Raw genomic sequence first — 27,919 nt, forward strand, 5'->3', positions numbered from 1 at the left:
TGTGCGCGTCACATGGGTATCAACAATGCAAGCTTCCTACGCAGACTGACAACTCATTTCCTGTCAACCTGAGCGGGTTCCTAATGGGCGACGTCCTGTAACTTGAGTACAGCCCAATCCAGCTCTTGCCCTGCCTGTTCAGTTTTGGCCAATCACACCATAAGAGCAAGCCACTACTGCTGCCTCAGCGTATGACATTTAAAATGGAAGCTTTCCGATTCCTGGGCCACACCCATCCTCCTAGGGGATCATGGTCTGTCTTTTATTCGCCACTCCCCGCAGGTCCTGCTACAATTACTTGCTGCCCCAAGATCAGAATGGTGACAATGAACCTGGTTACCTGACGACTGCACCTCACGACGTGGAAAACGAAGAAGGGTTGGACTATGAGGTAGCATTTCTCCCTCTTTGTATTTGCCTTTGTACATAAAGAGACTTGAGGGCACAACAGGGTCCTGGAGCGTGACTAGACTAGGGCTCCTAGGCACTATGCTAATACAAATACTAAATAATAATGAAATCAAATCAGACTCCTCCCCTAGACTGAGGAGGAAGGGAACTAGAGCAGTCAGGCTCTGACAATCTTATTCAGCCATCTCAGCCTTATCCTGAGTCAGGGCTGCTAAACCAGACTTACAGTTCTCTGTACATGTAACAATCTGTCTCTCTCTTTCAGGAACTTGCCCTCGTTCGTCAAAAGGAGCTGAGCTTCAGCAGCTGTTATACTATCCCTAAAGATAACTACAGCATCTGCTTGAGCTTGGTAAGCACATGCCCAAATGTATTTATACAGAAAATTTGGGGACTGAAGAGGGTGACGGGTGAGACTCGAACTTCTGGAGGACTGTACTAAGCCCTGGGTTCAGGCAGGGATTAAATTTGATCACATTTGTCCAGCGTGCTGTGGTTTATGGTTTGGTCAACCTCTGCTCCATAGAGATCCATGCCTGAAATAGAAAGGTGTTGTGGGTTAGGACTGAGAGGCACTGGCAGAGCTGTGTAGAGAGCTAGGATTTGAATGTGTGCGCACTGCAGTGTATTTCCTCAAGGGAAAAGAAATGTATCCAAAGCAAGTCTCAGTAAAAATGCCTCAGAGCATCTCTCTAGAGTTCAACAATATTCTGCTCAGTGAGAAGCAAGGAAGATAACATGGAAGCGAGTGAGGAGACAAATTAAAATATAATTGGCTACAAGACTCCATTAATCCTGTATTTCCCTATTCACCCAGTTATTATAATCTGCCTTTGATGTAATGCATTAGATGGGAAATGTTCCATCTCCCATGAAGTCTGCAATGCACTGCAATTCATCGGCAATAGCTTACGGAGTGCTGTGTTTCCATTTCCTGATAGCTGGCTTAGGGACTCATGCATAGCTGTGTAGGAAAACTGCATTAGGAAAAACTAAAAACGATGTGTTGTGTTCATTTTTAGACAGAAGAGGAAGATGAGGAGGATGAAAAGGGAGGAGAGCAAACATTTCTGCTCCCCCACGACTGGGACAGTGGGGTTGGCTGTACTGATGGAAGTGCCCAGCTGGATGAGAATTCAGGACCTGATATGGATGCTGAACACCACCATGTCCAGAAGAGGGAGGAGGCAGATCACCATTCTGGCGGGACACTTGCAAGTAGTGAGCTAGCTACTGATGAGTTCTTAACCTACGATGAGTTAAGTGATTCCAGCTTCTATGGTGTAAGCCCAGAAGAGTACAGGAGATTTCAAGAAATCTTGGAAAGAAAATGCCACCAATATCAGTTGTTTAAGACTCTTAATACAGACCAAGGAACGCCACATGCTTCAGGAGCTCAGGAGGAAGGGTCTGAGCAATCCACACTGCAAGACCAATGGCTTGCTAAGTATCCTTTGGGCCAGTCTCATGCAGAGTGTCCTCTGCTCATGGCACAGTCTCCAACCAGCGAAGAAAAAGGGACAAACCACAAAGCTGGACTTCATCCTCAGAATGAAGTGAATGGAGTGCGAGAACAAGCAAATGTGAGTAAATCAACAGAAGGGCAGAAGGAACCAGAACCAGTTTCTCTTACACATTCGAACATTGCTACTGGGCCAAAAGCACTTGTGATTCCGTATCATGCACACCGTTACGTGAGCTATATGAACCTAGTGCAGGAAGTCGCCTCTGCAGAGTGCTTAAGCGACCAGCCTAGTCCATCAATGCTCTCACATCAATGCAGCAAAGGCATCCAGGGCAAACTAGATGAGAGGAACAGGTGGAGCCTGACCTGCAAAAGGAGCAGACAACTGTTGAATAAACAGCACAAGAGTCAACTATTAAAGGACAGGGCACTACGGATCATGGAGGAACGCAGTGGAATGACAACAGATGATGATGCCCTGAGCGAGCTGAAGACTGGGAAGTACTGGAACAAGGCTGAGAGGAGGCAACACTTGCTCTTGTCCAAGCAGCAGAAACAAAGAAAGGAGTTCATGGTGCAAAGTCGGATGGAGCAGCTGAAGGAAGATGACAGAACAGGGACTGAGGGCAGAAGAGATCTTAGTATTATTGAGCTGAGTCAGAAGAAGCTGATGAAGAAGAGAAGTAGGAGAGTCTTGGACAACTGGATCACCATCCAGGAACTTCTCGCCCATGGGACCAAATCTCTAAATGGCAGGACAATGTACAGCCCTTTGTTGTCAGTCACGACAGTGTAGAGCTCCAATGTCTTTTTCCAGAGTGGACACCCAACAGGGCTCAGCAAAATGTGGATCACAGGTTTGTGACCAGCTCCACATGCCTCTGAACCCCTGCAGGAAGCCAACAAAGTACACTGTATTCTCAGTAACACTGGCGTGCATGCACAGCCCTGGACTATTAGAAAACAGATACAGAAGAGGTGCCTAGTCTCCCTCTCCCTTCTGCCAGTGCAGGACTTTTCTCCCTACAATATGTTATCTACTGATTTTTCAGTTAAGTGAGGGGATTTGGAGACTTCTTCCGGGAGATTAAATCACAATATGGACATTACAGAAAAAAACGTTTTCCTGGTACTCAGCCTAAGTCTTCCTTGCCTTCATTTGCATCTCATGTCCACCCCCAGTGGTGACCCTGAATTCCTCCTCTTCTCTATTTACATTCATTTATATAGCCAAATGGTAGCAATACACAGGTCTTACTTTCATCACTACCCTGGAGGACTATGGATAAATCCTTGACCTACCATATAGTCCCACAAGGCCAGTTTTCAGGGCCAGCACAAGAGAGGAAATGCTGCAAGTACATTAAAGAAACTTCACACTTATTCCCCAAGCATGGTAACACAGTTTTTACTTTCCAGAGCTTGGGTTTTAGCCCTATTTTTCTGAGAAGTCCTTGAAACTGAAGCAGCATTGTTGCAAATACATCTGTGGAGTAAGTAGGAATTTGCTCCAGAAACCGAAACAAAGTAGTAACGGCCAGTCATTTATTATAACCGTATAATCAAAGAATTGACTTTTCAAAAGAGGTTGCAGCATGCACACTCTCAATGACTAGCAATTAAGGTACAGAAGTCAATGGAGCTGTGCCAATTCCAACCAGCTGAAGACCTGGCCCTGTGTATTTAAACAATATTTCATACTGGCTTTTATAGAAGATGCTCTGCAGAGAACTTGTTTACTTTTGTATTCATCCCCCTCTGCCATAAAATATCATGTTTTTGTAAAGAAGTAACTGTGGGGATTTGCATAATACATTTCAAATGTCAAAGCTTGTCATAGTTTTTCCCTGAATTAGATGTACTGTAGGTTTTTCTGCTTTCGTAATTTGTTTCGCAGAGAGAGTGAAAGACCCGGTAAACCCTATTGTTACAGTAAACCAGAGACAGAGACTAGAGTGAGAAAAGACCTCTGTGGATCTCACTGCCAGTGGGAGCACTGTTCCCTACTGTTGATTGCTACATGATTTATTCTCTCAACACGAGGGAAAGTGACTTCAGCAGACTCATAAGAGCACTGAATCCTTTAAAAAAAAATCCTTAAGAATAAACTGGTTTCTGAATGGCTGAAGAAGAGCTTATCCATACTCTAAAGTGGTTGGATCCCGGTACCTGTGCAAACTTAGACGAATATTGTGGTTGCGCCAGCTAATGCTTGCACCAGCTAATGCTTGCAGCCTCCCCATTCTAGCCTGCAAAGGAAGCTTGAGTGGCTCCAAACTGTTGCATGACTGAGGTTTAGAGCTGTCCCAGGTCCAGTGGGGAGGAGAGCGCTACACACCCATAGAGAAGGCAGTGGAGACCCAGCACTGAAGTTTGTCATTGAGGCTGTGCGATAAGGTAGACAATGCACAAAAATGACTGAACTGAAGGTCTAGAAGACATGACCTAGGAGGGAAGATTGAAAAAATAGGATTTGTTTAGTCTGGAGAGAGAGAAGACTGATGGGGGATATAACAGTTTTCAACTACATAAAAGGTTGTTACAAAGGGAGAAAAATTGTTCTCATTAACCTCTGAGGCTAGGACAAGAAGCAGTGGACTTAACCTGCAGCAAGGGCGGTTTAGGTTGGACATTAGGAAAAATTTCCTGTCAGAATAGTTAAGCACTGGAATAAATTGCCTAGGGAGGTTGTGGAATCTCCATCATTGGAGATTTTTAAGAGCGGGTTAGACGAACAGCTGTCAGGGATGGTCTACATAATACTTAGTCCTGCCTTGAGTGTAGGGGACTGGACTATGTACTATGAGACCTCTCGAGGTCCCTTCCAGTCCTACGATTGTCTCCCTACATGTTTGCACAGCATCTAGCACAATGGAGCTCCAATCTCAGGCAGGACGTATATGCACTACTGCAGTACAATTAAAGTAGGGAGAGGGAACCCAGCAAACTAGTTGCAAAAGCCAGTAGTGGAATGAATACTAGTTAGAGAAACACTGTTCTGAACTAGTCAGAAGGCAGCAGGATGGCAACTGGTGAGCAACGAGCAGTCTACTCTATCTGCAACCATCTGTACCCTCCTAAAGTTCAAGTCTTAGGTGGATCGGTTGGACTCCCAAAATTAATGGACCCTTTTGAAAACGTAGGTTCTATGTAACTTGCCCAAGTTTGCATCAGGGCTATCATTAAGACTCAGGTGTTCCTGGCTCCTAAGTCCTGTGGTGACTTACCACAGACTTATGAAACTAAAAACAAACACATCATGAGAGATTTTTTTTTGCTTTAATAGTTAAATCTCAGTTTATCAGAATCACACACCTACATCTGTTTGAAATACTGCCACTAAGACAGTATAAGCATTGCAATAAGCCCTCTGTCGGAAGAGACCGCATTAAAAAGCAGTTCACTCCTCTGTGGCTCTATTTTTCCTGCGAGCCTCCAGCAAAAAGTAGAGAATTGTGCCCACCAACACACCTCCTGCTACCCCACTTCCAATTCCTATCAGGAACACCAACAAGGCCCTTCTTTGCCAAGACTGCTGATGCCATTGTACTACGACGCTGGTGCCATTCTGTTGGTTTCCTTCCTTTTCATTTGCTGCTAGTTTCTGTTCCAGAGTCAAGGATTTTTGAAAGTTCAGATTCACTAAGTCATTAGGGATCACTCTAAGCCCAAAGTAGATCCTCTTGACAAGCTTGAATGTCTTCATCAGCTGCACATCACACCTGTAAGTCCCTGCATCAGATTCTTTGGCAGGGGAAAGTTTGATGACATAGCTTGGGGTCTTGAAAGGTTTGAAAAGCAGATCATCTGTGGTGATGATGCCTCTGGCAAGCCTCCAGGTGTAGATAAAGGCCTGGCTGCCAACACTAATCATCTCAGAGGTCAGGCAGCTGAGCTTAAATGGTTTGCCAATGGGGACAGTGAAATGGAGTAACCCACAGATCCAGTTGGTCAGGCAGTCTGACCTGCGGAAGTTACAATGACTCCTTTTCCCATGCGGATCAATCTGACATATCTCCTCCACCTTGAAGCCCAGGCCACAGGTGACACTGCAGGATGTGGTGCTGACCAAGACCTTAGCGACTGCTGACTTCAGCTGCTCTGGGATGGTAACTGTCTCAAGGGAAGCTGCCAACAAAGGCAGATAGAAACCAAAAGCTAATGTCCCACAGATAAAGCTGTTTTCCAAGGTCTTCATCTCTGCATAGTCAATTTTATAAGCCACTTCTGAGCCACTGGCAGTTAGTAGTCCAACAAGTGCAAGTCATTCTTCATAAGTGTTCATTCTACGTAATACTGAAATTCCAGCTGCAGCATCTTCGTGAACTAATTCCCCACATACATGAAATCCTCCAAGAACAAAGACTTGAAGTGAAACGCTGCTAAAGAAAATGCAACCTATTAATAGGTTAGTCATTATTCGTCACGTGGGTTCCTATTTCTACAACAGACATTTCATAGCTCATTTTAAACTACTCAACTGCAACAACAAGAAACCCCCTTTGATACAAAATATTTTAATTTAAACTCTCAGGGAACAGAAAGGAGAACCAAAAAAATGATTATAAAAAAACTTCTGGAGCAAAAAAGTTATTCCAGTAGAATTTCTCCAATCCCAAACTATAAAACACAATCCATAATAAAAATCTTGAAACCTCAATGCCAACAAAACAATAGGAAAATAGTACTTACCATGTACGTGAGGAGTACTGTCTTACATATTTGTACCCTGAAATTTAAAGCATTCCCCAAATCTCCAAGATCGCAAAGATAAGCTTTTGACTTCATTGCCATCAGAACATCAAGAGTTAAAAGGCAAATTGGTAAATATTTTAATATAACCACTTATATGCTTGGCTATTTTCCCGTCAAATAGGACAGCAGACATTTTGTATCTGCAGGGAGGTGACCTGCTTCTTCACTTCCCTCCATGGCTCAATTAAGTCTCTAAAGTTTCCATAACACATGCTACTGTGAAACAATTATGATGTCATAAGCCAGCCTTCCATGAGGCAGGATGATGGCATGAAGAACGTCGCACACATCCAGGCAAGCATCTTACATGGATTATTTGATGAAGAAAGCTCCAAAACGGTCACAGCACCTTAAAATAGTGAAGTTAGTAAAGCCAGACTGCCCCATTTGAACTGACAGTGTCAGCGTTAGTGCATAAGGCTGGGAGTCAGGAGCCCAAGGTTAAATTTACCACTAGCAGAGGTGGCTGCAGCTGCACTGATTTCAGATACCACTTATATTAGCTGTGAATTTGACACCCAGGATCTATTCTGGACACTGTTATTGACTCACTGAGTGACCGTTGGAGAGTCACAACTTTCACGTTCCAATTGATACATTACCAAAATGGGCACCGCCACTTACGATACACGGGTGTTGGTGCAGGCAGAGAAGAGAATGGCTCCAAAGCAATGGTTTACAAAGAGTTATGAAAGTCTTTGAAGACAGGTGCAATAAAGTGCCAAGTATCATGTGTCATGAGAAATAAACATGGTATTTATTTTTGATGGAGTAATACAGTATTGTGACAATAGTCCAGTAAACAAAAGTAATCCCTGAGCAGCAAACTGAGTATTGGATATTACTAAAGATCAGAATTACCTATGATCAGATTGCAGGAACACTGACTTTTTCCTTAAAAATGAACAGCGCTAACAAATAACTGCACCTCTCTTACCACCATGACCTAAGATTATTAAAGCTGAAAGAATTTTTAAAATCTAATTTACTGTTCTCTATTTATGCTGTTCACTTTCTCCATTTCTACATTCTCCCAGTATTTATACTAAGCTCAGCATAGCATCAGAGTACTGGAACATAAATTCAATTAAGTCAATTTCTCTTTTCCTTACGGTCAGTTTCACTTTTAGGCTCTCTGTCCAGGAACTTTTGTGTTGCACACAAATGCAAACTTGTACTTAAGACCATCTGCTTGCACTGTTTTTTTGTTTGTTTAATAGAATATGGAAATATTTTTATTAGACTAAGAATTTGTTTTTGTTAAAGTTTATTCAAGCAAATTCTTGTTGCAAAATAAATAAATAATCCCAAGATTGTAAACTCTTTGAAGCAGAGATGGTTGTTTTTTAAGTTTCTACGGCACCTAGCACAATGAGGTCATGATCCATGGCTAGAACCTCCAGGGACTATCACAATTACCACAATACACAAATAATAATAATAGAATGAAAGGAACACAGAGACTTACCCACAAGTTTAAGAAATAAAACATACCTCTTTATTTACAAACACAGAAGCTAATATCACTGCTCTGTTGTATAACTGGCCATTATCTGACACATTTTGTACAAAAACTACAGAGATATCAAAATAATGAATTAAAAAGACAGAGGAAAATAAATGAAGGACATACACTGTACAATTGGAGAAGCATTCAACACTGAAGGCTGGAGTCCATGACAATTCATATGCCTTAAAACAAACTTCAGAGCCATCACCTGGGCAGCGGTAGGGCTGTGATGGATTCAGACACACCATAAGAGTTTAAGGTATGAAATGAGCTGTCCAGAGAGTTCAAAGGGCAAAGAAAGCTTATTAGAGTAAATGTGAGGGTGGAATCAAAAATAGTTTCATTAAATGAAGCAAGCCACTGGACTGCAAGTTAAGAAAGCCAGTGGTTTTGTTCCTATGAACTACTTATTTAGAGTGTTCCTTCACCTTCCATTGTTTATTTCCAGTGCTGCTGCTGGCTGCTTTGCTTAAATTAGCCCTAACAGGTACCTGCCTGACTCACCTCTTGGGCTTCTGGTACGAGTGGATACTTTTGTATGAAGGATGTTTGGAAGTTCAAAGAAGCCGTGAAAACAGGTTGAATTTACTAAGCCAAGGAAATAAATTAACGTAGCTGAAAAGCAAGTGTAACACACCCTGACCAATGAGGGGCACTAAGACTGAAAGCTCTATTTTAATTTGTTGCATAAAAAGTCCAATAACATGCTAGTGTCACCTGGAAGGAGGCAGGGATGGAGAAAGAGAATCTCTATGATGTCCCAAGCAGAACAGAGTCCCTTCAACTCAGGGACTGAATAAGGATCACCTTAAATTCAGATGTGTGTAGCTCAGATAATCCTGAGAATATAAGGAGGTTATTGGGGGAGATGGTACTGTTAAACGTCAGTTTTTCCATGACTTCTGTGTGTATCTGTCACCTGTGGTTTGTCATCTACAACTGAAATGGAAAGAATGAGCAGCCACACAAACTTATGGGTTGCGATTCAGAAGGTAGCATCATTCTAACACACCTGCCAATTTTTGTCATTCTAGGTGATAGCACCATGAAAGATGACATCCCATAATGCTGTCTCAGGTTTAAAAAGTATTAAACAAGTAAGCACTTATGAAAAATATTACACAAACCCTGTACAAATTAAAGTAACAACTGATCTCCTAGACTGCACGCAGAAACTAGCCCCAAAGCCCCTTTTTTTCAAAACTGTGTGTCAGAGCAAGTCCAACGGTCCATTTTTGCTACTCAAGCTAAGATAGTAATGTTATTTATGTAGGGTCCTTTCTTACACAATCCGGAGCACTCCCTGAAAAGTATTAGGAGCCTTCAACGCCACTGAGTTCAATGAGAGTTGAGGGTACTCAGCACACTGAAGAACCAGGAGTATAATTTGCAAGACATCCGCTGCCTAATTTTCTATCTCTACTAGTCTGCAAGAAGTTCTCTCCTGACCATCACTGTGGCGCACTCCAAATGGTGGCTTGAGCCTGACCGCAACAATGCCCAGTGTACATGTTCTATAACTGAGCTATTCTGTGTACATATGTCACTTAATCATCAGCAGGGGCAGTTGTTAAGGAACAATGCTGACTGATTTTAGAGACGTTCCCATCTAGTTCTCCTTGCACAGAAGTACAATGGCAACATTATACAGCTCACTGGGGGACAAGAGAATTAAAGCATACATGGGAAGAAGAAAAAAGGTTGAGATTTTGAAAGAACACACAAATCTCCATCTTTCCCCTCTCCTTTTTTCCCCAGGGGGGGAAAAAAAACACTGACCACTTTAAAACAACATATAAGGATCCTTGGCTCTTAAACCTGTGCTACTGTTTCATGATTGGCTTTTCTTGGCTCTTATTCAAGGTCTTCGACATTTAACTGAAAAAAAGCTTGAGTATTTATACTACAGTTTCTTCTGAGATAAAGATTGGGTTCTCTTTCTTCTCCACTTGCAAGAACAGGTCAGCAAAAGAGCAAGCCAGCTGCCTACACTATGGCAATATAAAAAGAACACTGCGGGCAAAGAGATAAAGTAGCAAAATGCAACCTTTTATACCTCAGCCTAAAGGCAACAAAGTCAAATTCTTGGGTCTTTTATCTAGACTTATTCCATCTCCTCCCTCCCCAATTCCACCAACAAACAGTGTCATGAAGCTGGCATCTTTCACCTCCACAAACCACTACATAAAGTGCCCATTCTTTGTAGACTTCAGAGCTTCTCAGCTTCTAATCCGAAATCCTTGCCTGATGGTGCGGCATCAGACCTTGCACGCACCCCGCAGTGGTGGTACAAAAGGGGTGTGTGTATGAAGATATCAACAGATTTTCTTTTAACTCACTGCAAAGTACTGTAGAGATGGCAGAGAAGAAAGAAACACAACAATTCACTGAAATTAGAGTTAATGAAATGGAAGTTCTTAGAAATACACAGTCAGAGGATACATGGTCCGGGGAATAAAAATCTTGGCATGCTTCAGTTTCAGAACTAAAATCTTTGAAAGAAGAAATCATTTTCCATTTGTTTATCTTGAAGAAAGCATGGTGCTTCACTTTAGCAAATGCTGTAAGGAGACAGTCCACTCAGTTTCTTTGCAAATCTCCTGTCCTGAGAGTCAATATCTTACACTGTTTGTGGGAGAGAGGGTTGAGGAGCAGGAATGAAGGTCATTTTCTCTTCCATAATTCACTTCTTATAAAAGTCACTCCCTGGATCCACGAGCAATCAGGTTGCTGTATTAAGTTAAAGTCAGTCCATTATCTGACTGAGCACCTTGTCCATATTCCACATTATGGTGCCAACATAGGAAAGAACAGAGGAAGAGAAAGCAGAATGTCTTCATAACAGTTCTGAGATTGCACCACCTGCTAAAGAGATCAAAGACAGGTGAAAAATATTTCATCATCAGGGAATCCAAACAAGTGGAGGCCAACAAATATGCTAACATTGCCAGAAGAGCAGGCTAAAACAGATATTTTCAATATAGCGCAACATTTTTCGGAAGCATGACAGACACTGGTTTGGTGATTATACCACCACTTAAGTTGTCCATGCACAGAATCCTAAACACGTACAGAAATACCAGACACGGACTAGAGGAACTCTGATCTCATTTTGCAGGAACTTAAGCAAACTTACCTGGCTTAAATTTCGGACTTTAATCCCCAAACTCAGATCAAAACACAACCAAACTCAAACACAAGTTCCACTTGGTTTTGGATTCAAACAGTTTTCTTTGCACAGTTTCAGGCTTAAATTATAAAATGGCCCAGGCAATTGAACTTGTTTATACTGTGACTCATTTTCAATTGAAGAAAAGGCATTTACTGTCAGACTGGGCAGCACAATGGCAGTGCTTCATCTGTACTGTACTTCATCAAGGCACCCGACTTGCAGAGACTGCTGCACTTCCATGATGCATTCAAACAGCTTCCGGAGGAAGAATACATGTTGCACTGCTGTTTTAGCAATTGACTGACTAATTCACAAAGCAGCCCTGCAAGAAATTAGTGACTTTAAGCAGGAGGTATGACAAAAACCAGTCTTTGCTAGCGAAGTGTCTGCTTCTGCATGGTGGGTCAGACCATAAGCCGGCAAGACTCCTAAAGCAGAGAGGAAGCCAGCTGAGTTTGAAGGTGACTATCCACAAGTGTCAAGTATCAGAGGGGTAGCCATGTTAGTCTGGATATGTAAAAAGCAACAAAGTGTCCTGTGGCATTATAGACTAACAGGCGTATTGGAGCATAAGCTTTTGTGGGTGAATACCACTTCGTCAGATGCAAGTGGTATACACTAATGCCTTTAAGAAAATATTGGTTGCCTAATAGAGCATGCATGAATACAGGGTGGACAAGGGAATGGAGAAAAGGTAGGCCTGAACATTTCTGTTTGAGATAACAGGGCTCTAGGAGCTGAAAGAGTGCATGCTCCTCCGGGCAGGGCATCTCTGGCTACTCCATCAACCTGATTCACCAGTATGTTCTCCTCATATTGACCTCAATCCTACACTGAGATACACTAACATGGATCTATAAGGAGTCCCATTAAGTCCATACAACTCCACAGGGGTGCGCACTAATGCAGTGTCTCTCAACCTTTTTGATTTCAGGGACCAGCTTGCTGCCTTCCTAAACTGCATCAGGGAGATCTCAGGGACCAGCGCCAGTTCATGGAACAATTGTTGAGAAACACTGCACTAATGGATCTTAATAGAAAATAAGTACTGTGTAAAAATAATACTAATTAACTGCTTAATGCCCAAGCAAGCTCATGAATGTCTGAATTAGCACTAAATGAAAAAAAAAAAAATCCTTACTGATAGCACAAAGTAAAAAAAACAAATAAAAGGCTCCACTGCCCATTAATAACCACTAAGATTGCTAAAGCTAGTGGGGGAAAGGCTAAAGTTTTTTTTTTTTAAATCCACTACTCCTTAGGAAAGAGGAACCCCCATTTTTCAGGCTCTCTGAAAAAGCGTGTGGCCTCCACCTCTACAGGTGGCCCTGTAGCCACCATTTCACACAAGCCATACAGGTGCGCACATCTCAACATCAACAACAATAATGGGTGAAATTCTATAGCTGGGGTGCTACAGGCTGTCAGACTATACCGTCATGGTTCCATCTAGCTTTGATATCCAGGAGTTTATAATGATGTGCAAGAATAAGGAAGAAGGAGCCTATTTTAACTTTTACTGCATTCAAAACACATACGGGGAAATTTCTTTTAAAGGGAATTATAGAGGAGATGGAAGTAATACTGATGGCAAGCTGCAAAGGAAATGTAGGATGTGATCTGCCTATAAAAAATGTCTCAGGCAAGTCAAACAAACAAACATATTCATAAAGCTACACCTGTATGACTGGACAAACATAGTATGGAAAAGACCTGATAACGATGATAATGCCATTTGCCTAGGAACAGGTAGACTACATTGCCACATAAGCTCAAAAGGTCAGACATCTTGTACACATCCATGTTTTTTTTCCTTGTTTCTTTTGTTTGCAAATAGTGGTGAACAGTGAACCGTGTATGATGCTTTTCCATTTATATCCGCCTGAACACAATTATGTTAAATTAGCAGTGTGGTAAAAGAAAAAAAAAAGTACAGTATTTTGCACGCACACATTCTTTTATTTGTTTGGTTTTAAAACTGGTTCTGTCCCTCCAGCACGACATGATGGCGCAGTCAGGATGTGCAACGGATGCCTGCCTGGATAATTTAGAATCCTCAGAAACCAGACACTCTTTAACACTATATTTTTGCTTTAAAAGAAAGTATATGGTGCTTAATTACTTGGGCAATCAAGGATAATTTTAGAGACGTTAAAGTGCCAAAATGAGGACGACATTTGAAGCCATTCAACACCATCAGGAGTAATTTTTGCATAGTGTCAAGTTTGCTTTTGGCTAACAACTTCAGTTTAATTTCAAGCATCTTGGAGGGTGCAGTACATCAAGAGATTAAACAGCAACAATAAAAACCAGTCAACCTGCACACCCAATGGACAGATTTCACCCTAGAAGGTAGACAAATTTCTGATATCATATCCCCTCATATGCAAAGAACAAGCACTTATTGATACCAATACAAGCAACATAACAGGAGCAGAGCAGGAAGGACAATGAGCAAGGTGGGTAACATAGGATCAGCAGTGTGGGGAGGAAGGAGAAAAAAAAAAAAAGTCAAATCTGGACAGCCTAAAATCCATAGCAGCAGCTGCTGAGCTCAAGGATATGCAAAATTTTGTGTATGAATCAATCACGCCTTTGGGTCTCCGTGCATCACTCTTAAATTACTTTAACACACCTAGAAAATGGGGCACAACACAGCAAACTCCAATTCATATTTTGCTTTTCTGTACCTAACTGAGCCTTTCCAAATATTCAGATAGAAGAGCATCTTTCCAATCTGCTACCGCAGCATGTGTGAAACGCGGACGTTTGTTTTCAGTCAATTTCAGCTGAAAAGGGCATTGTTAAGTAGTTAAACCCCCATATTTAGGTAAGCCAAATACAATCTAATGTTAGTGCACAAGAACCAGAAAGTGACCAAAAAAATGTAGAGTCAGCAAATCCTGCTCTCACAGCAATTCAACTCCCACTGAATTCAATGACATTCCAACACAGGCATGAGAGCAAAATTAATTTTCTCTTGACAGTGTCCTTTTAAAAAATATCCTTTAAGAAATAAAGGATGAAGTAGAGCTCATCTTCCCTTGCCAGATCAGAGTGCTGTACATCTGCTAAAGGGAGGATCATAACATTTCTTTATAGGAAATTAAGCTTTTACCTAATGGAAAGTTGCAGGTATATATTTTGGCAGAAACCATTTAAACACAGACACAGTACTCTGGTACAGTAAGGAAGACACAAGTTTTGGTTGCTACTCATTCAGAAGAGGCCCAGAGGTGGAGAAAATAAAAGATTTCATAAGCAAAGTTACTGGAAAATACTTTTATCCTCAACAAAAAAATTACTTTTTTGTGGAAATCCACTGAATATTTATAAATTCCTTCATGGTAAATGGTTAGTTCCTTGCAGAATCTGTGTGTGTACACTGAATGGGAAGGCTTGTATGGTGAGCAGTGTTACATGAAAGCTACCTAATTAAAAAACAGAGATAATCCCTAAAATGTACAATATAACAAAACAAGGAACAGGAAAATCAAGTCAGCAAGAAGCTTCCAAAATGCAGCAATAGTTTTTGCACTGCTAAGCATCTGCAACCAAGGGAAAGCAGACACTGCTAGCAACAATGCTATTATGGAGCAGTTTTCCCCCCTCTCTCTCAATTTTGCTTATGCAAATTTTAGGTTCTTTCGCATATCAACCACTACTGATGATGGCATGGAGCAATCAATACCTTACACCTCAAAATCCTCCACCACTTACATTCCTTCCTAACACATATTTCAAGAAACAACTTCCCTGACTGGCAAACTGAAGCCTATTATGAATGTAAGAGCTGTCACGAGCTACATTAAAGAATCAAACCACCACCACCATTTTTGTTGTTGACATAACATTGAATTAATATTATATTAGAAAATCCTGTGTGTTCTTTAGTTGCAGTATATGCAACAGGGTGTGTGTTTTCATTTTGTACATTATTTTGGTTTTGTGATCAATATAAAGTTATTTTACACTTTAAGAAAGGAAAATGTTGCCTATCCTTGACAGCAGCTAAACACTTAGTGAGCAAATGCCATTTGGGAAGATAAAGTGGTAAGACTATATCAAGTCAGGGTCTGTACAAAGCAAGGCCACCAAGCAAGCCAACGACGCTCACGCTGGGTCCTTACCTGTCAAAGGCTGTCCCAGCTCCGCCTGCACTTTACCCTTCGCTGCTCCTTCCAGAGGTAAAGCACCTCTGTCCCCTTTGTAGAGTTTCGGTTTAAATGGAGAATCTTTCTCTTTACCTTTTGATCCTTTAGGCCTGCCTGCTTGCTTCTTCTTGGATTTACCATCTCCCTTCACACCCAGCAGCGGATGGACTTCTGCAAAGAGACAGATACACCTGAAATCCTCGTACCCGCATTATAGCCATTGGAGTAGCAAACTGAAGTCACCTGACCCACCACTCCCCTTACATCTCTGATATCACAAGATGGGATTTACAAGAAGTAAAACACTTTCTTTAAAATCTGTAAAAGATGGATCAGTGTAGTCATTTCAAGAAATAAGACCAACACCCTAATCACTTTGGCTGCATGAAATCAGAGGAGTGAGGGCAAAACAGGGACTAGGATTATGGCAATGATTACTGCAGCCACCATTGCCTAAGTGTCACCGTCTCCAACAGCTAAATCAATGCTGCTGGAGAGAACGCTTTCCCACAGGATGAAGGTCAGCTTTTTATCACGGAGACAAATTCAGTTTTAGCAGAAGTTGGCCCTCTGAAGCAAAATACAGTGGCACAAACACAGAAGAAATGTATTTTGCTATTCCTGGTCCTACTTATGAACTCTAATATACTTGGGCTTCGCCACCTTTACCTACCACCATATAATGCTGCATTTCTGTTGGTGTAGGCCTAGACTCTAATTCTATTTCTATATGGGGGCTAGCAGAGATAGAAGTAATGGCAAAGCTCTTCCAATTTATCTTACTATGGCTAAATGAACAGATTACTGAATGAAGTACAAAGAGCACTAAAAATCATTGGTTTAGAATGATTTCATTCATTCCTAAAAGAATATGAGTTATAACAGAACTTGGTTCAGGGTGATGGCCAAAGACAACTACTATCAAAAACAACAAAGGTTTTTGACTGTTAGCACGATTAGAGATTGATTTTGTAACACCTGGTCTTGAAACTGGTGGGAGCTGGGAATGCTGCACAAATCTAACACCCATCTTCAAAGCAGAATGGGCACTAAAATGATGGCAACTTTCACTCACCATCATTAGGCACTCCTTGCAGTTCAATGTTGGTCATTTTGGGTTTCTTCTTTGGTGGCTGAGGTCCATCAGATGATGACTGCCTCTTCTTCTCGGAGCCTATTCCCTCATCAGTTAGGGAGGTCTGGACAGCATCAGGTGGGGGTCCATAAGGGTTTTCTTCTGGGTCTTCCACTTCAGGAGCAATAGGTAAATACAGCAATGCCTTGGAGTCCTCCAGTTCTTCATCGCTGTAAAGGAGGAAATATTTTAGTTTTAAACCATGCACATTTAATATACTTTTCTCTAGGTCCCTAAAGTAAGATGGTCTCTGCAGGAAGCAGCCACACACTGACACTACAGTTACCAGACTATTCCAGAGAATAAAAATATGTATTGCCAACAACAAAGAAGACTGAGAAGGGAAGGCAAAGCATTGTGGAGGCAAGACATTTAACCCCTAGGAGGCACAGTGTTCCTCCTGATACACAAAGCCGTGCTAATGGATTTCTATAGGTCTCCCTGGACTGGAATTACATTGGCTATGATGTGAGATTTGAAGATTAGGCAAATTAAAAAGGTAGAAATAAAAGTATCTTTAGAAGTCTGTCAGGGATATAGGGGGAAACAACAAGGTAGAGCAATGGGCTAGGACTATAATCTTATTGTTTCTCAAGGCCAACTAAAGATTGAGCTTTAGCATGAAGTGCTAGGGTTTTACACCTTGCTAGCACAGCATGTAAGCCTGCAGAATACAACCATTTTGTACACTCAGATATAGGCTGGTCTCAGTAAGTTATTCTCTAGACATGTAACTCCTCTCAGCACTATTGGGAACACATGCAAAATCCCAACACATGGAAATAAGAACACAGACATGTGTTCTATATAGAAGGAGTACAATTTATATATTGCACAGAGAATCTTGGGCACATATTTGGGATTTCCAGTTTTTTAAAAAATTACCTGCTACAGAAGGCAGCAATAGGATCTACACTGGTTACATCCACTTCCTCATCCTCTGCAGCATCAGCACCTGAGAAAACAAAGAAATGGAGCAATATAGCCTGAAAGGGAAAAGAGAGACCTCTCCTTAGGAAGCTTTAGCTGATGCCGGAATCTCTAGCATGCGAGATCTGGAATCACCAAGTCAGGCAGAAAGGCCTAGAGCATTTCTCTTGAATACATCTGAATCAGATTTTTCAACTCTTCCCTAAGCATCTGGGGAATCCAGCAGCAACAATGTTTTAAAATACAACCTCTACCTTGTTAATCTGATTGAAGTTGGAATCTGTAAAAACCATGTAAGCAGATACGTTCAGGTGTCTAGCATGCTTTCTGTAATGGTTGCAAAGGGTTAGCCCTTATCTACACCAGCAGCCAAACCATTTTTTTCTGAGGGAGAAAATGGGGGAAGCCCATTGCAAGTGGCAGAGCATTTCCTAGTGTAGGTGGATCTTAAATTACAGGGTAGTATGTCAAAAATACATTTGGTTCTATTTAGTCATAAACCACATCTTACAAGGACTGCTAAAAATACAGGTTTATATGAGTAAATAATTCAAGTTTTTACTATTTCCTACGTCATGTTTTAAAATGGACTTAAAATTATTTTACAGATTGCAGGTGATTAAATAAGTTTTTTTTTTCATATATATCCATAAGAAAGACAAACTACCATTAAATGCCTTTTGCTGCCATTTAAATAACTTTTTAAAATCATAACAAATTTGATTCCATTCTCAATTCCAACAAACCCACATTATCCAGTTCTGGGTGCCACATTTCAGGAAAGATGTGGATAAATTGGAGAATATCCAGAGAAGAGCAACAAACACGATTAAAGGGCTAGAATACATGACCTATGAGAGAAGATTAAAAAACTGGGTCTCTTTAGTTTGGAGACTAGAAGACATAACAGTTTTCAAGTACATAAAAGGTTACAAGAAGGAGAGAGAAAAATTGTTGTTCTTAACCTCTGAGGCTAGGACAAGAGGCAATGGGCTTAAATTGCAGCAAGGGTGGTTTAGGTTGGACATTAGGAAAAAATTCCTGTCAGGGTAGTTAAGCACTGAAATAAATTGCCTAGGGAGGTTGTGGAATCTCCAGCATTGAAGATTTTTAAGGGTACGTTAGATAAACACCCTACCGCCTTTTGTCGGTTTCAATCTTTCACTCGGGTGTTTTTTTGGGGTTTTTTTTGGCACCACCAAGTGGCGAAGTTACCTTGCTACTGCTTGAAATTCAACATTTCCTCTCCCACTAATAATAGTGATTCCCTCCAAGAGGCTTACTGCTTGTTTGCTTACTGCTTATATCTTGTTTGTGCATAGGTATTTCACTTTGTATGGCTTATGAATCATAGGTGCTGAAGTCATTTTTTTACATGAAGTGTTGGATGTCAAATATAAACCTTGGAAACAAAGGCATAAGTGAAGCGTGTTGCTTTGCCTATGACCAATAATCCTAGCTTGTTTTATCATCCATCATCTCGCTACCACTGCTTTTAATCACATATCTTTAATTTCTATTTTACTATTCCTCCAGACATAAGAATTATTTAATAAACATTGGCACTTACAGCCACGTCTCTGTTACAAGCATACTCGCATTACATGTTACCTGTCTGCTCTGGCTCACTCTTATCTTCATCCTCAATGTCAAACTCTGACTCCCTCTCTTCATACTCTACGTTTTCATCCAGCTCTTTAAAGTCAGGCGCAAAGGCACTCCAGTTTTCCTAAACCGCAAATTCAAAGAGAACTTTACCTTGTGCAAACAAGCAGCAGCTGCAGTGAGACATCTGTGTAATTGTACTCTAGCTCTGCCCCCAAATGCTCCAAACCATGTGCACTGTCACAAGACCAGCCCCTCTTTGAGCTTCATAGTCACATGGCAGACTAAACACTGGAAAAGTGAGTTTCTGTGGTTATTTTTATTTCCTTCATCCCTTGAAATCTTATACTATCTTTGCACATTAATAAGGACTCCCATAACCAGAAGGATGCATGCTATGTTTCACCATTTTTGTTTGTGATTATGTTCTCAGATCTGTTAACTGCAAATAATAAATTGAGAAGGACACTGCTCCCGTTATGTGAGAATTCAGGCTCTGCAATAAGGCCCAGATTCAGCAAGGTGCTTAAGCACAGGCTTAACTTTAAGAAAATGAGTAATCCCTTAATGTTCACTGCTGTGCTTAAAGTTAAGCACATGCTTAAGGATTTTGCTCACTCAAGACCTAATTCAGTAACATATTGGAAAGAAAAATTCTATGGAGCATCACCTGCTGGAATACTCAAAATACAACCTGCCCAGAGAGAATTAACTAATTTCTATAGGGAATAGTAGCCAATCTGTAAAAAACCTACCACTTGATTCTGAGCCCATATTGACACAACACCACTGGAAATGGAAGCGATGATTGGTCGGACAGGATGCCACTGGAATTATTCAGATGGTAAAAGGGGAGAAAGAAAAAGTTTATTTTTAAATGGATTAAGAAAGTTTGTTAGAATTATAACTGACAGAAAAATTATGGGAGACACACTTACTGCTACATCTAGCAACAGCTCCCCTCTGGTTCCATGGAGGATTTTCACTAGGTTTCCAATGCTCTTCTCCCAGATGTACAGGGCATGCTGCCGTGCTGATCCTGCCACTATGTACTCCCCATCCCCAGAGAAACAGCATTTCTTCCATGGTGTCCTGCATGCAAGGGAATTAAAAACATAAGAACATAAGAATGGCCATACTGGGTCAGACGAAAGGTCCATCCAATCCAGCCAAGTATCACATCTTCTGACAGTGGCCAATGCCAGGTGCTTCAGAGAGAATGAACAGAACAGGTAATCATCAAGTGATCCATTCATAAAACAAAGCAACTTGTTACATTACTGTACAATGTGGAGAAGACAAGATTCTAGCAAAGGTTTCACAGGAAAGAGTTATTCGGTTTTCTTGGGTGAGAGGTTCATTGAATTCTTTTATTCATTTGAAACCCGTGCCTTACAGTGTGCTTAAAAGCCTTGTTACACCAAAGGCCACCCTGAATGAGATCTATTCTTTGTCTGAACTCACCGAGCAGTGAACGCTACACCAAAGCACATAGCTTTATATCTCAGGCCACCAATTTCTCTGCTGCTTCCTACCTGTTTACTAAATCCTGAAGCTTCTGCATTGGCTCAGGCTCTCCATCTCGCCCACAGGTTAGTATTTCCCGACCATCATATACCCTGATTATTCGGTCAGCTGTATTTATTAAAAAGCAGCTGTGGGAGGGAGAACACAGTTAGAAGAGAGTTCATTACATTGAAACAAGGACTTTTTTAAAGTATTTTTTTTTAAATCCTAAACTGACATGTAAAATACTGTAATTTTTATTATACATTCAACATTAAAGGTCTGTATCTAGAAGAGGCGGAGCACTCACAACTCCCCCTTGAAGTCAATGAGAGTTGAAGGCACACATCACTTGGCAGGTTTGGGCCCCAGATAAACAAAACATTTCCTGTAACATGTACCTACACCAACCAGAAAAAAAAATGTATGCCAGAGATGTATTAATTGCCTTCTATTTCTCCCACTTTTAATTCAAAAGTAAATTTATCCTTTAAAAGCTAGCCAGAACTGTGAAACCAACACACTGTTCTGTCACATTTCCAGCTCTTCATATTTTCTATTTATGTAACAGACAGTGTATAGCTGTTAAGATTGCCCCTGAATTTTGTAGTTGACACATCCCCCACAGCAACTACTTCTGGAGCCATAGCAACAAGTATTCATACTCTTTTACTCAGAATATTTTATCCAAAAGATCACAAATCCTAAAGCAGAATATCAGGGGGTAGCCGTGTTAGTCTGTATCCATAAAAACAACAAGGAGTCTGGTGGCACCTTAAAGACTTATTTGGGCATAAGCTTTCGTGGGTAAAAACCACACTCTTCAGATGCACGGAGTGAAAATTACAGATGCAGGCATTATATAAGATTCATCCATCTTAAAACTTTTCAATTCACCTCCACTTTTCTCCTACTCACCTTCCTTTCCGGGCAAATTCTATTGATTTAATAGCTGTGGTGTTGCTGGTTCCAGTTGTTACTCTGAAGGAAGCAACCAGATCCTGAGTATCTGTTTTTAAGACCAAGATCTGAAGATTAAAGAAACAGAAAATAATTAGTATCTTCATTAACACTCACAATATGAGGCTGTGTAATCTAGGTATAGTGCAGGGGACTAAGTCAGGATTCTTGGGTTCTAGTTCCTGTTTCTGCAACTAATTCTTGTGTCCTTGAGCAACAAGGAACTTGTCCACTCTATGCCTCATGCTGTCTCTCAGGAAAATAGGGAGAATATCTACCTCATGGTGAGAGGCTTAAATCAGCAGGTGTACATTATGGAGTACTTCTGATAAGAATTATACATCTATAGCACATTTTATCATGCAGTGTATGTGCACTAGAAGAAGAGAGACCCCTAAAAATCTTTTCAAAAACAGTAGCAATACAACTAATACTTAGTGCTTAAATACCATTTTTTATCTATAGATCTTCAAAAATAGAGTCAAAGTGCTTTACCAAGGAAGGTCAGCATCATTATAGTAGCAATGATTCAAGAAGCTCTCAGGGAACACATCTCACAGACCAAAACAAAGGACTTCATCCCTAGAAGGGTCAGGAACCTGGACCAGGAATTGCATTCTTTTAACTATTTCACTCACTGAGCATCAGCACAGTGTGGTCTCACCTTCCCCTTGGCATTGCCTGTATAGATATATTCCCCTCGCCTGTCGAAAGAGGCCACCACGTTCAGATCGGAGTCATCATCCACAGGTAGAACAACATGTTTTGAATCAGACAGCGTTAGCATCACTGGTGCAGATTTCATGGGACACACCAAAACCCTGTTTCTGCAGAGGAAAAAAGGAAGAGTTAGCAGTTTGTCTTTTTTTCCCTAGAGTCTCCAATTTTCACATTTACAAGTATGAAAAAAGTTGAAGGAATCTGAGAAAAGCAGGGCTGTATTGTAGCTGAATGATACACGTTCTTTTGTTTCCTTGGTTTCTCTCTTGCATTCACGAGCAATAGATATTAACTGAAAAACCCCAATATCTTTGGTTTTCTTATCCTGACTTATTCTTGCAAACAATCGTAACACAATATGATCTGGTGTTTATTTTTTCCTTTTTGTTTACATCTCTTTATGGATATTTTCCCAACTTTATACATCCTGTCAACTCAACAAGAAATTTGTAAATAAATTGTTAACATGCATCCTTTTGTTTACCCTCTTCCACTTTCCAAAACTATTTTTCAGCAGGCTACAGTCATTACAAAAACATTTTTATTTTGTTCACATTGCTAACACGTTAAAGGGAGAGCATCTGGTGGACTAGACACAACATTCAGGTTTTTAGAGCTAATAAACATGTTTTCATGATTATACAACTATAGGGAAGAGAGCATTCATTCAGCTCATAAAAGCCCTCTAAAAAGGGATCTTTTCCATACAACTTACTGGTCTCGGGGGTGATACTGAACTTTCAAGATGGGTGAAGGGAACCGAAACCTCTGGTCACAGTCTCCAGACAGAACATCCCACTGTGATACGATGTTATCAGTTGAAGCACTCACCAATTTGTGACCATCTCGACTCCAGCTGCAAAGAGAAGAGAAACATATTAACCTTTCAGGAAAAACAAAAAAACCCAAAACCCTATGCTCACAAAAAAAAAAGTAGTTTAAATAGTCTATTAGAACTATGAGTCACTATTATAAAACTGTCTGCTGGACAGCTCCATGTAGCTTTTATCTCCATGTTTCCACAGACTGATTATGCATATCATTTCTTTAAAATTCACTTAGAGAATCAGATCTATGAAGCACTGGTTTAGATCGTCATTTGTTTGCTTTTGTATGTTGACTTCAATGGGTCTTGAGAACGGCCAGCACTTCACAGTATCTGGCCTACAGCAAGCACAGATTTGACCAAATCCCATTCACAGCAAAGTAGAAATATTATGCTAATACATAGATTATAATCCTGAATAGAGTGAAACCTTGGAATGAAGTTGCTTTATGAAAAAGTATCCTCTAAAAGTCTTTGTTTTTAAGTGCCAATTACATCTCTTGACAGAGAGAGAGCTCTTTTAGATTAGAGGAGTGCGTTCTTGATGCAGTAATCTTGACACATCAAATGTGAAAGGCAAGCCATCCACAGCTATTGAGAAAAGAGGCAAAATAGGGCAAAGGAACCCTGAGAGGAAAGAGTGGCATCCAACATCAAAGGGGTGGAGAATCTCTGAACTTGAAAGAGAATCTTAGGAAATTCTGAAGGGAGGTAAGGAATGAGGCTTTAATTAACTGAGTACTATAATCCCTTAGGAGCCTGCCATAAACTCTGGTTTAGTACAGAAATTTCATAATACTTAACTCACATTCAACCTCTATAAGATAATTTCTTACCATAAAGAACAGACAGGGTGGATATGGGCACTTATGATTTTGGCTATGCCTCTCGTCAAGAAGTCCCAGATGACAATGCGGCCATCGTTACAGCCCACTGCAAGCAAAGTGCCCCACCTATTAAAGGTACATGTCAAAGCCATACTGATACAGTCCAGCGTCCCATCGGCCTCCTGGAAATAAACAATGGCAGAAGAGACCGTGAGAAGCCCAATTTCTGTTTTCAAGCTTTGTGCCCACTTTACTTTACCTACTTTTAAACCTTAAGTGCAAAATGTATGAGCTACCACCCAAGATTTCAGTTGCACACCAAGAGCCAGATGCTTGGATGATCAGTAGCCAGATCTTGAAGGAACACTCAACCAGGTTTAAGCCCAGTCATTAGGAGTGAAATTGCTTTTAAAAGGGCATTTTCTAAAGCTCACTAAGTACAGAAATATGTTCACAATTTATTTTAAAGGGGAAAAGGTAGCATATTTAAAATCCCACTTCTCCAAGCCAAATGGCAAACAAAACAAAACCAACAGCCATCAGAGGTGTAAGACAGAGACTAAGTCAAATAGCCTGATATCAGATTTGAAGATAATATAGAAGTAACACGTTCAATTCATAAACGGACAGTTTTTTGACTCTCAAAGAAGACCGAACTACTCAATGCAGAGATTTATACCCACACAGCCATTTCTTCCCTACTCCACTTGACTGTTTACAAACAAGTCCTACACATACAATGGTTCCATTAGCACAACTAACTTTGGGATGGATATATTTGCAAGGCATGATGACTTTCCTATTTTAAAGCCTCAATTAAGCATAGCCCTGTAACAGCTGACTTACTTGTTTGGCTTTTGGTTTTTAAAAAAAACAATTAAATGAGGCAAGACAGATTAAAAGTGAATATAAATAAAATCAAGTCAGTAATCCAACAAAAACTAAGAAAGAGTGACCTCCCAAAAAAGAGATTTACCTCAGGATAGTTCTGTCCAAAGGATTCTGCAACAAAACAGAAACACAATGCTTGAATGAAATTCTATGAAAATCACATATTTCATATTGAATAATCCCACATTGTTTCCATTTAGACACAAGCCTGCTGTCATTATCCTAATAGATTAGGTTTATAAATTACACTGATGGTCTGAGCCTACAAGCATGCTCAACTCCCAGTACAAACAATAAGAAATAATGGCACTCTGCATATAGCAGCATCATGCCTTAAACGAACATAGATAAATCATGCATATGTCATTGTGGGTCTTCAAGTTTTACCACAGATGTAATGAGACTTACCCAACTATCGAGGCCTGCTCCAAATTTGCTGTCAGTTTTCAAATAAGATTCTTCCCACTCCTCCTTCCCTCTACCCCCAAGGTTTCATAAACCTGCACAGACTCTGGCTACATGAATAAACTGCTGTGCTGGTGAAACTGACCAAGAGTATGTTTGCAGGAGAACCACCATCAGGCTGACACTTCATCCACCCCCATAAACAGTCTGAGCCATTCTACACTGCAAAATTAGGATTCTCTGTTTTTTTTAATGTCAACCCAGCCTCTTGACCAGGTTTAAAGAGGAAAATCAAAAGCACTGTTGCCACCAAACAGTTGTCAAAACCCACCAACATGCAGCTTCCTGCCTCATCTCATCTCTTTGTAACAGGTGCCCCATGATTTTACTTAAAAAATCTGATTTTTCTACTTGCAGACTCCAAATATTGGAATATTTCTCAGAATAATAAAACTGAAGTACTGAATTTGGGTTGGGGGGTGAGAAATTATTTCTGTCCAAAGAATGACAGCCCCACACTCTGGAGAGCAGTACAAAGTTCAACCTGCTTAACACCCCTGCCAGCGAGGAGGATGGGAACAGCCTGCAAGTTTGTGTACACAGGAGTGCTACTTACTCCTCCGGGTCACAGCCAAACCAGATGCTGTTTCTGCATGTTCCCAGGGCAAGGGGAAGGATGAAAAAGCAAGCGACAACTGCAGCAGCACAACGCAGGCCACGCATGATGCTAACAACCCAGCAAGTGTCACCAAAGGGGACCAGACCTGAGCCCCCCACTGTAGAGACCGGGCCTTCTGCTGAGAGCGCTCCACCCCAGGAACCTCGTGGGGCCTGGACTCTCCAGTACAAGGGGCTTTGCCCCTCTCCCCCAGCAGGCCCCTTCCCCGCTGCCAAGCCCACACCAGACCTTCCCTTCTCTGTCCCCAGCCCAGCGCACCCCCTCGCTGGCCCTACCCTGCAGGACCCCCCCTTCCCCCCAGCCCAGCGCACCCCCTCGCTGGCCCTGCCCTGCCCTGCAGGACCCCCCTTCTCCCCAGCCCAGCGCACCCCCTCGCTGGCCCTGCCCTGCCCTGCAGGACCCCCCCTTCCCCCCCACCCAGCGCACCCCCTCACTGGCCCTGCCGGACACCCCCTTCCCCCAGCCCAGCGCACACCCTCACTGGCCCTGCCCTGCAGGACCCCCCCTTCCCCCCCACCCAGCGCACCCTCTCACTGGCCCTGCCCGACCCCCCCTTCCCCCCGCTCTATCCCCCGCCCAGCGCACCCCCTCGCTGGCCCTTCCCTGCAGGAACCCCCCTTCCCCCCCGCTCTGTCCCCAGCCCAGCGCACCCCCTCGCTGGCCTGGCCTGGCCCTGCCGGACCCCCCCGCTCTGTCCCCAGCCCTCGGGACTCCGCACACCCCCTGGGGGACCCTCCCCGCTTCCAGAAGCGGGGCCCGGCCCTGGGGACCCCACCGAGGAGGCCCCGCCCTGCCGCCTCCGAAGCCGCCCCCTGGGGCGGAGGGGAGCAGATGGGCCTCCATGGGGGGGCGAAGCGCGAGCGCCCACTCACCGAGCAGCTCCAGGTTCATCTTGGCCGCTGTCTCGCTCCGTCCCCGCCGCTCACCGTCAAAGACCCCGGGGGCCTCCTCCCTGAACGGGGCTGCCCTAAGCGCTGCCTGATAAACTGCCCCGGCGCGCGGGTCTCCTCGCGGCCTCCCACCCAGACCTGTTTCTCCCCTCGGCCGGCTCTGGAACGCGGGGTGGAGGGGAAGCACAGCCCCCCAAGCCGGGCCGCGGACTAGGGCGTCAGGCACCGCCGTGGCCACCCCGCAGTGGTGCCCGGGGAAAAGGTTCCTACCGGGAGCAGACAGCCGAGAGTGAGGTTCCGGGTGCAGGAGGGGAGGGGTCCTGGCACAGCTGAGAGGAGGCGGGGGAGTGGAGCCTCGCTTAGCAGGAGCTCTACTAGGCTAATTGGCTTCCCCTTTTCGCTGCTAGGAGCGAGACACTATAGGGTCAAGCTCTGCTCCAGGCTTCTAAGATACAGCACCAGCGCGGTAGCGCTCCCTAACGCTCAGACTTTTGATTTGGGCATTGGTCTGGTTTGTGCAATGGCCCCATGGCGGGGCTGTAGGAGCGTAAGCAGCAATCAAAAGCAGAATTTGTCCTGGATTCTGTTCGCCTCCTGCAGAGATATTACTAAATAGCTAACCCCACTCATTGGTAAAAGCAGGCTGGCGCTGCAATACCCTGCCCTCTGCCCCTGCTTAACAAGTTCTGTAATGGAGCTTGTTAAAAAATCGGAGGAATTGCCCTGGTAGTCTGTATCAACAGACTTAGTCTTTAAGGTGCCACTAGACTTCTCGTTGTTCTTGGTACATAAAGTGACACTGACTTAACTCCAGCTTTGAAAGAGAAGCTGAACCTGTATGAAGCACACATCTAGAGCAATTGATAAGCAGCTTCCGTTCATTCATTCAAGTGGCTCTCATTACTCCTCCTCTAGGTTGCTATAGAATTCTGCACTAGAGGATTCTGCTCTCCAGCAGACCAGTTGCTTAAAAAGAGGAAGTGTGCCATTTCTGAAGGGCAAGTTAAGAAACTTGACAAACTAGTAAAAGTAAGGGGCAAGATCTCCCCCTCATGAGGTGACATGATACCTTACCCCA

The 27,919-nt window shown here is 42.4% G+C and overlaps 2 protein-coding genes across 11 annotated transcripts; both read right to left on the bottom strand.

The window, feature by feature from the left end:
- Positions 1 to 5,174: 5,174 nt before the first annotated feature.
- Positions 5,175 to 6,807, bottom strand: TMEM81 (transmembrane protein 81). 3 transcript variants are annotated; one of them, XM_045015435.1, is made up of 2 exons: positions 6,569 to 6,807; positions 5,175 to 6,255 (listed from the first exon to the last, which is right to left on the bottom strand). In XM_045015435.1, exon 2 carries the CDS (start codon positions 6,072 to 6,074, stop codon positions 5,277 to 5,279), a length of 798 nt encoding a protein of 265 aa, XP_044871370.1. In that variant the 5' UTR covers positions 6,075 to 6,255; positions 6,569 to 6,807; the 3' UTR covers positions 5,175 to 5,276. The 3 variants fall into 3 exon arrangements, with proteins under 3 accessions (XP_044871370.1, XP_044871368.1, XP_044871369.1); XM_045015433.1 differs by having other exon boundaries at positions 5,175 to 6,258; XM_045015434.1 differs by having other exon boundaries at positions 5,175 to 6,274.
- Positions 6,808 to 8,106: 1,299 nt separating this feature from the next.
- RBBP5 (RB binding protein 5, histone lysine methyltransferase complex subunit) lies at positions 8,107 to 27,084 on the bottom strand. Of its 8 annotated transcripts, XR_006579111.1 has the most exons (15): positions 26,824 to 27,084; positions 24,953 to 24,978; positions 23,986 to 24,158; positions 23,039 to 23,179; positions 22,268 to 22,430; positions 21,562 to 21,671; positions 20,673 to 20,792; positions 20,076 to 20,229; positions 19,893 to 19,964; positions 19,144 to 19,261; positions 17,488 to 17,557; positions 16,543 to 16,772; positions 15,444 to 15,638; positions 11,278 to 11,635; positions 8,107 to 11,006 (listed from the first exon to the last, which is right to left on the bottom strand). XR_006579111.1 is itself a non-coding variant. In XM_045015425.1 (14 exons), the coding sequence occupies exons 1-14, from the start codon at positions 26,840 to 26,842 to the stop codon at positions 11,469 to 11,471; spliced, it is 1,758 nt and encodes a 585-aa protein (XP_044871360.1). In that variant the 5' UTR covers positions 26,843 to 27,084; the 3' UTR covers positions 8,107 to 11,468. The 8 variants fall into 8 exon arrangements, 7 of the variants coding, with proteins under 7 accessions (XP_044871360.1, XP_044871363.1, XP_044871365.1 ...); XM_045015425.1 differs by having other exon boundaries at positions 8,107 to 11,635; XM_045015428.1 differs by having other exon boundaries at positions 8,107 to 11,635; positions 15,561 to 15,638; positions 26,824 to 27,083.
- Positions 27,085 to 27,919: the final 835 nt, after the last annotated feature.

This window comes from Mauremys mutica, chromosome 4, assembly GCF_020497125.1.
Source record: "Mauremys mutica isolate MM-2020 ecotype Southern chromosome 4, ASM2049712v1, whole genome shotgun sequence".
Classification (NCBI taxonomy): domain Eukaryota; kingdom Metazoa; phylum Chordata; order Testudines; family Geoemydidae; genus Mauremys; species Mauremys mutica.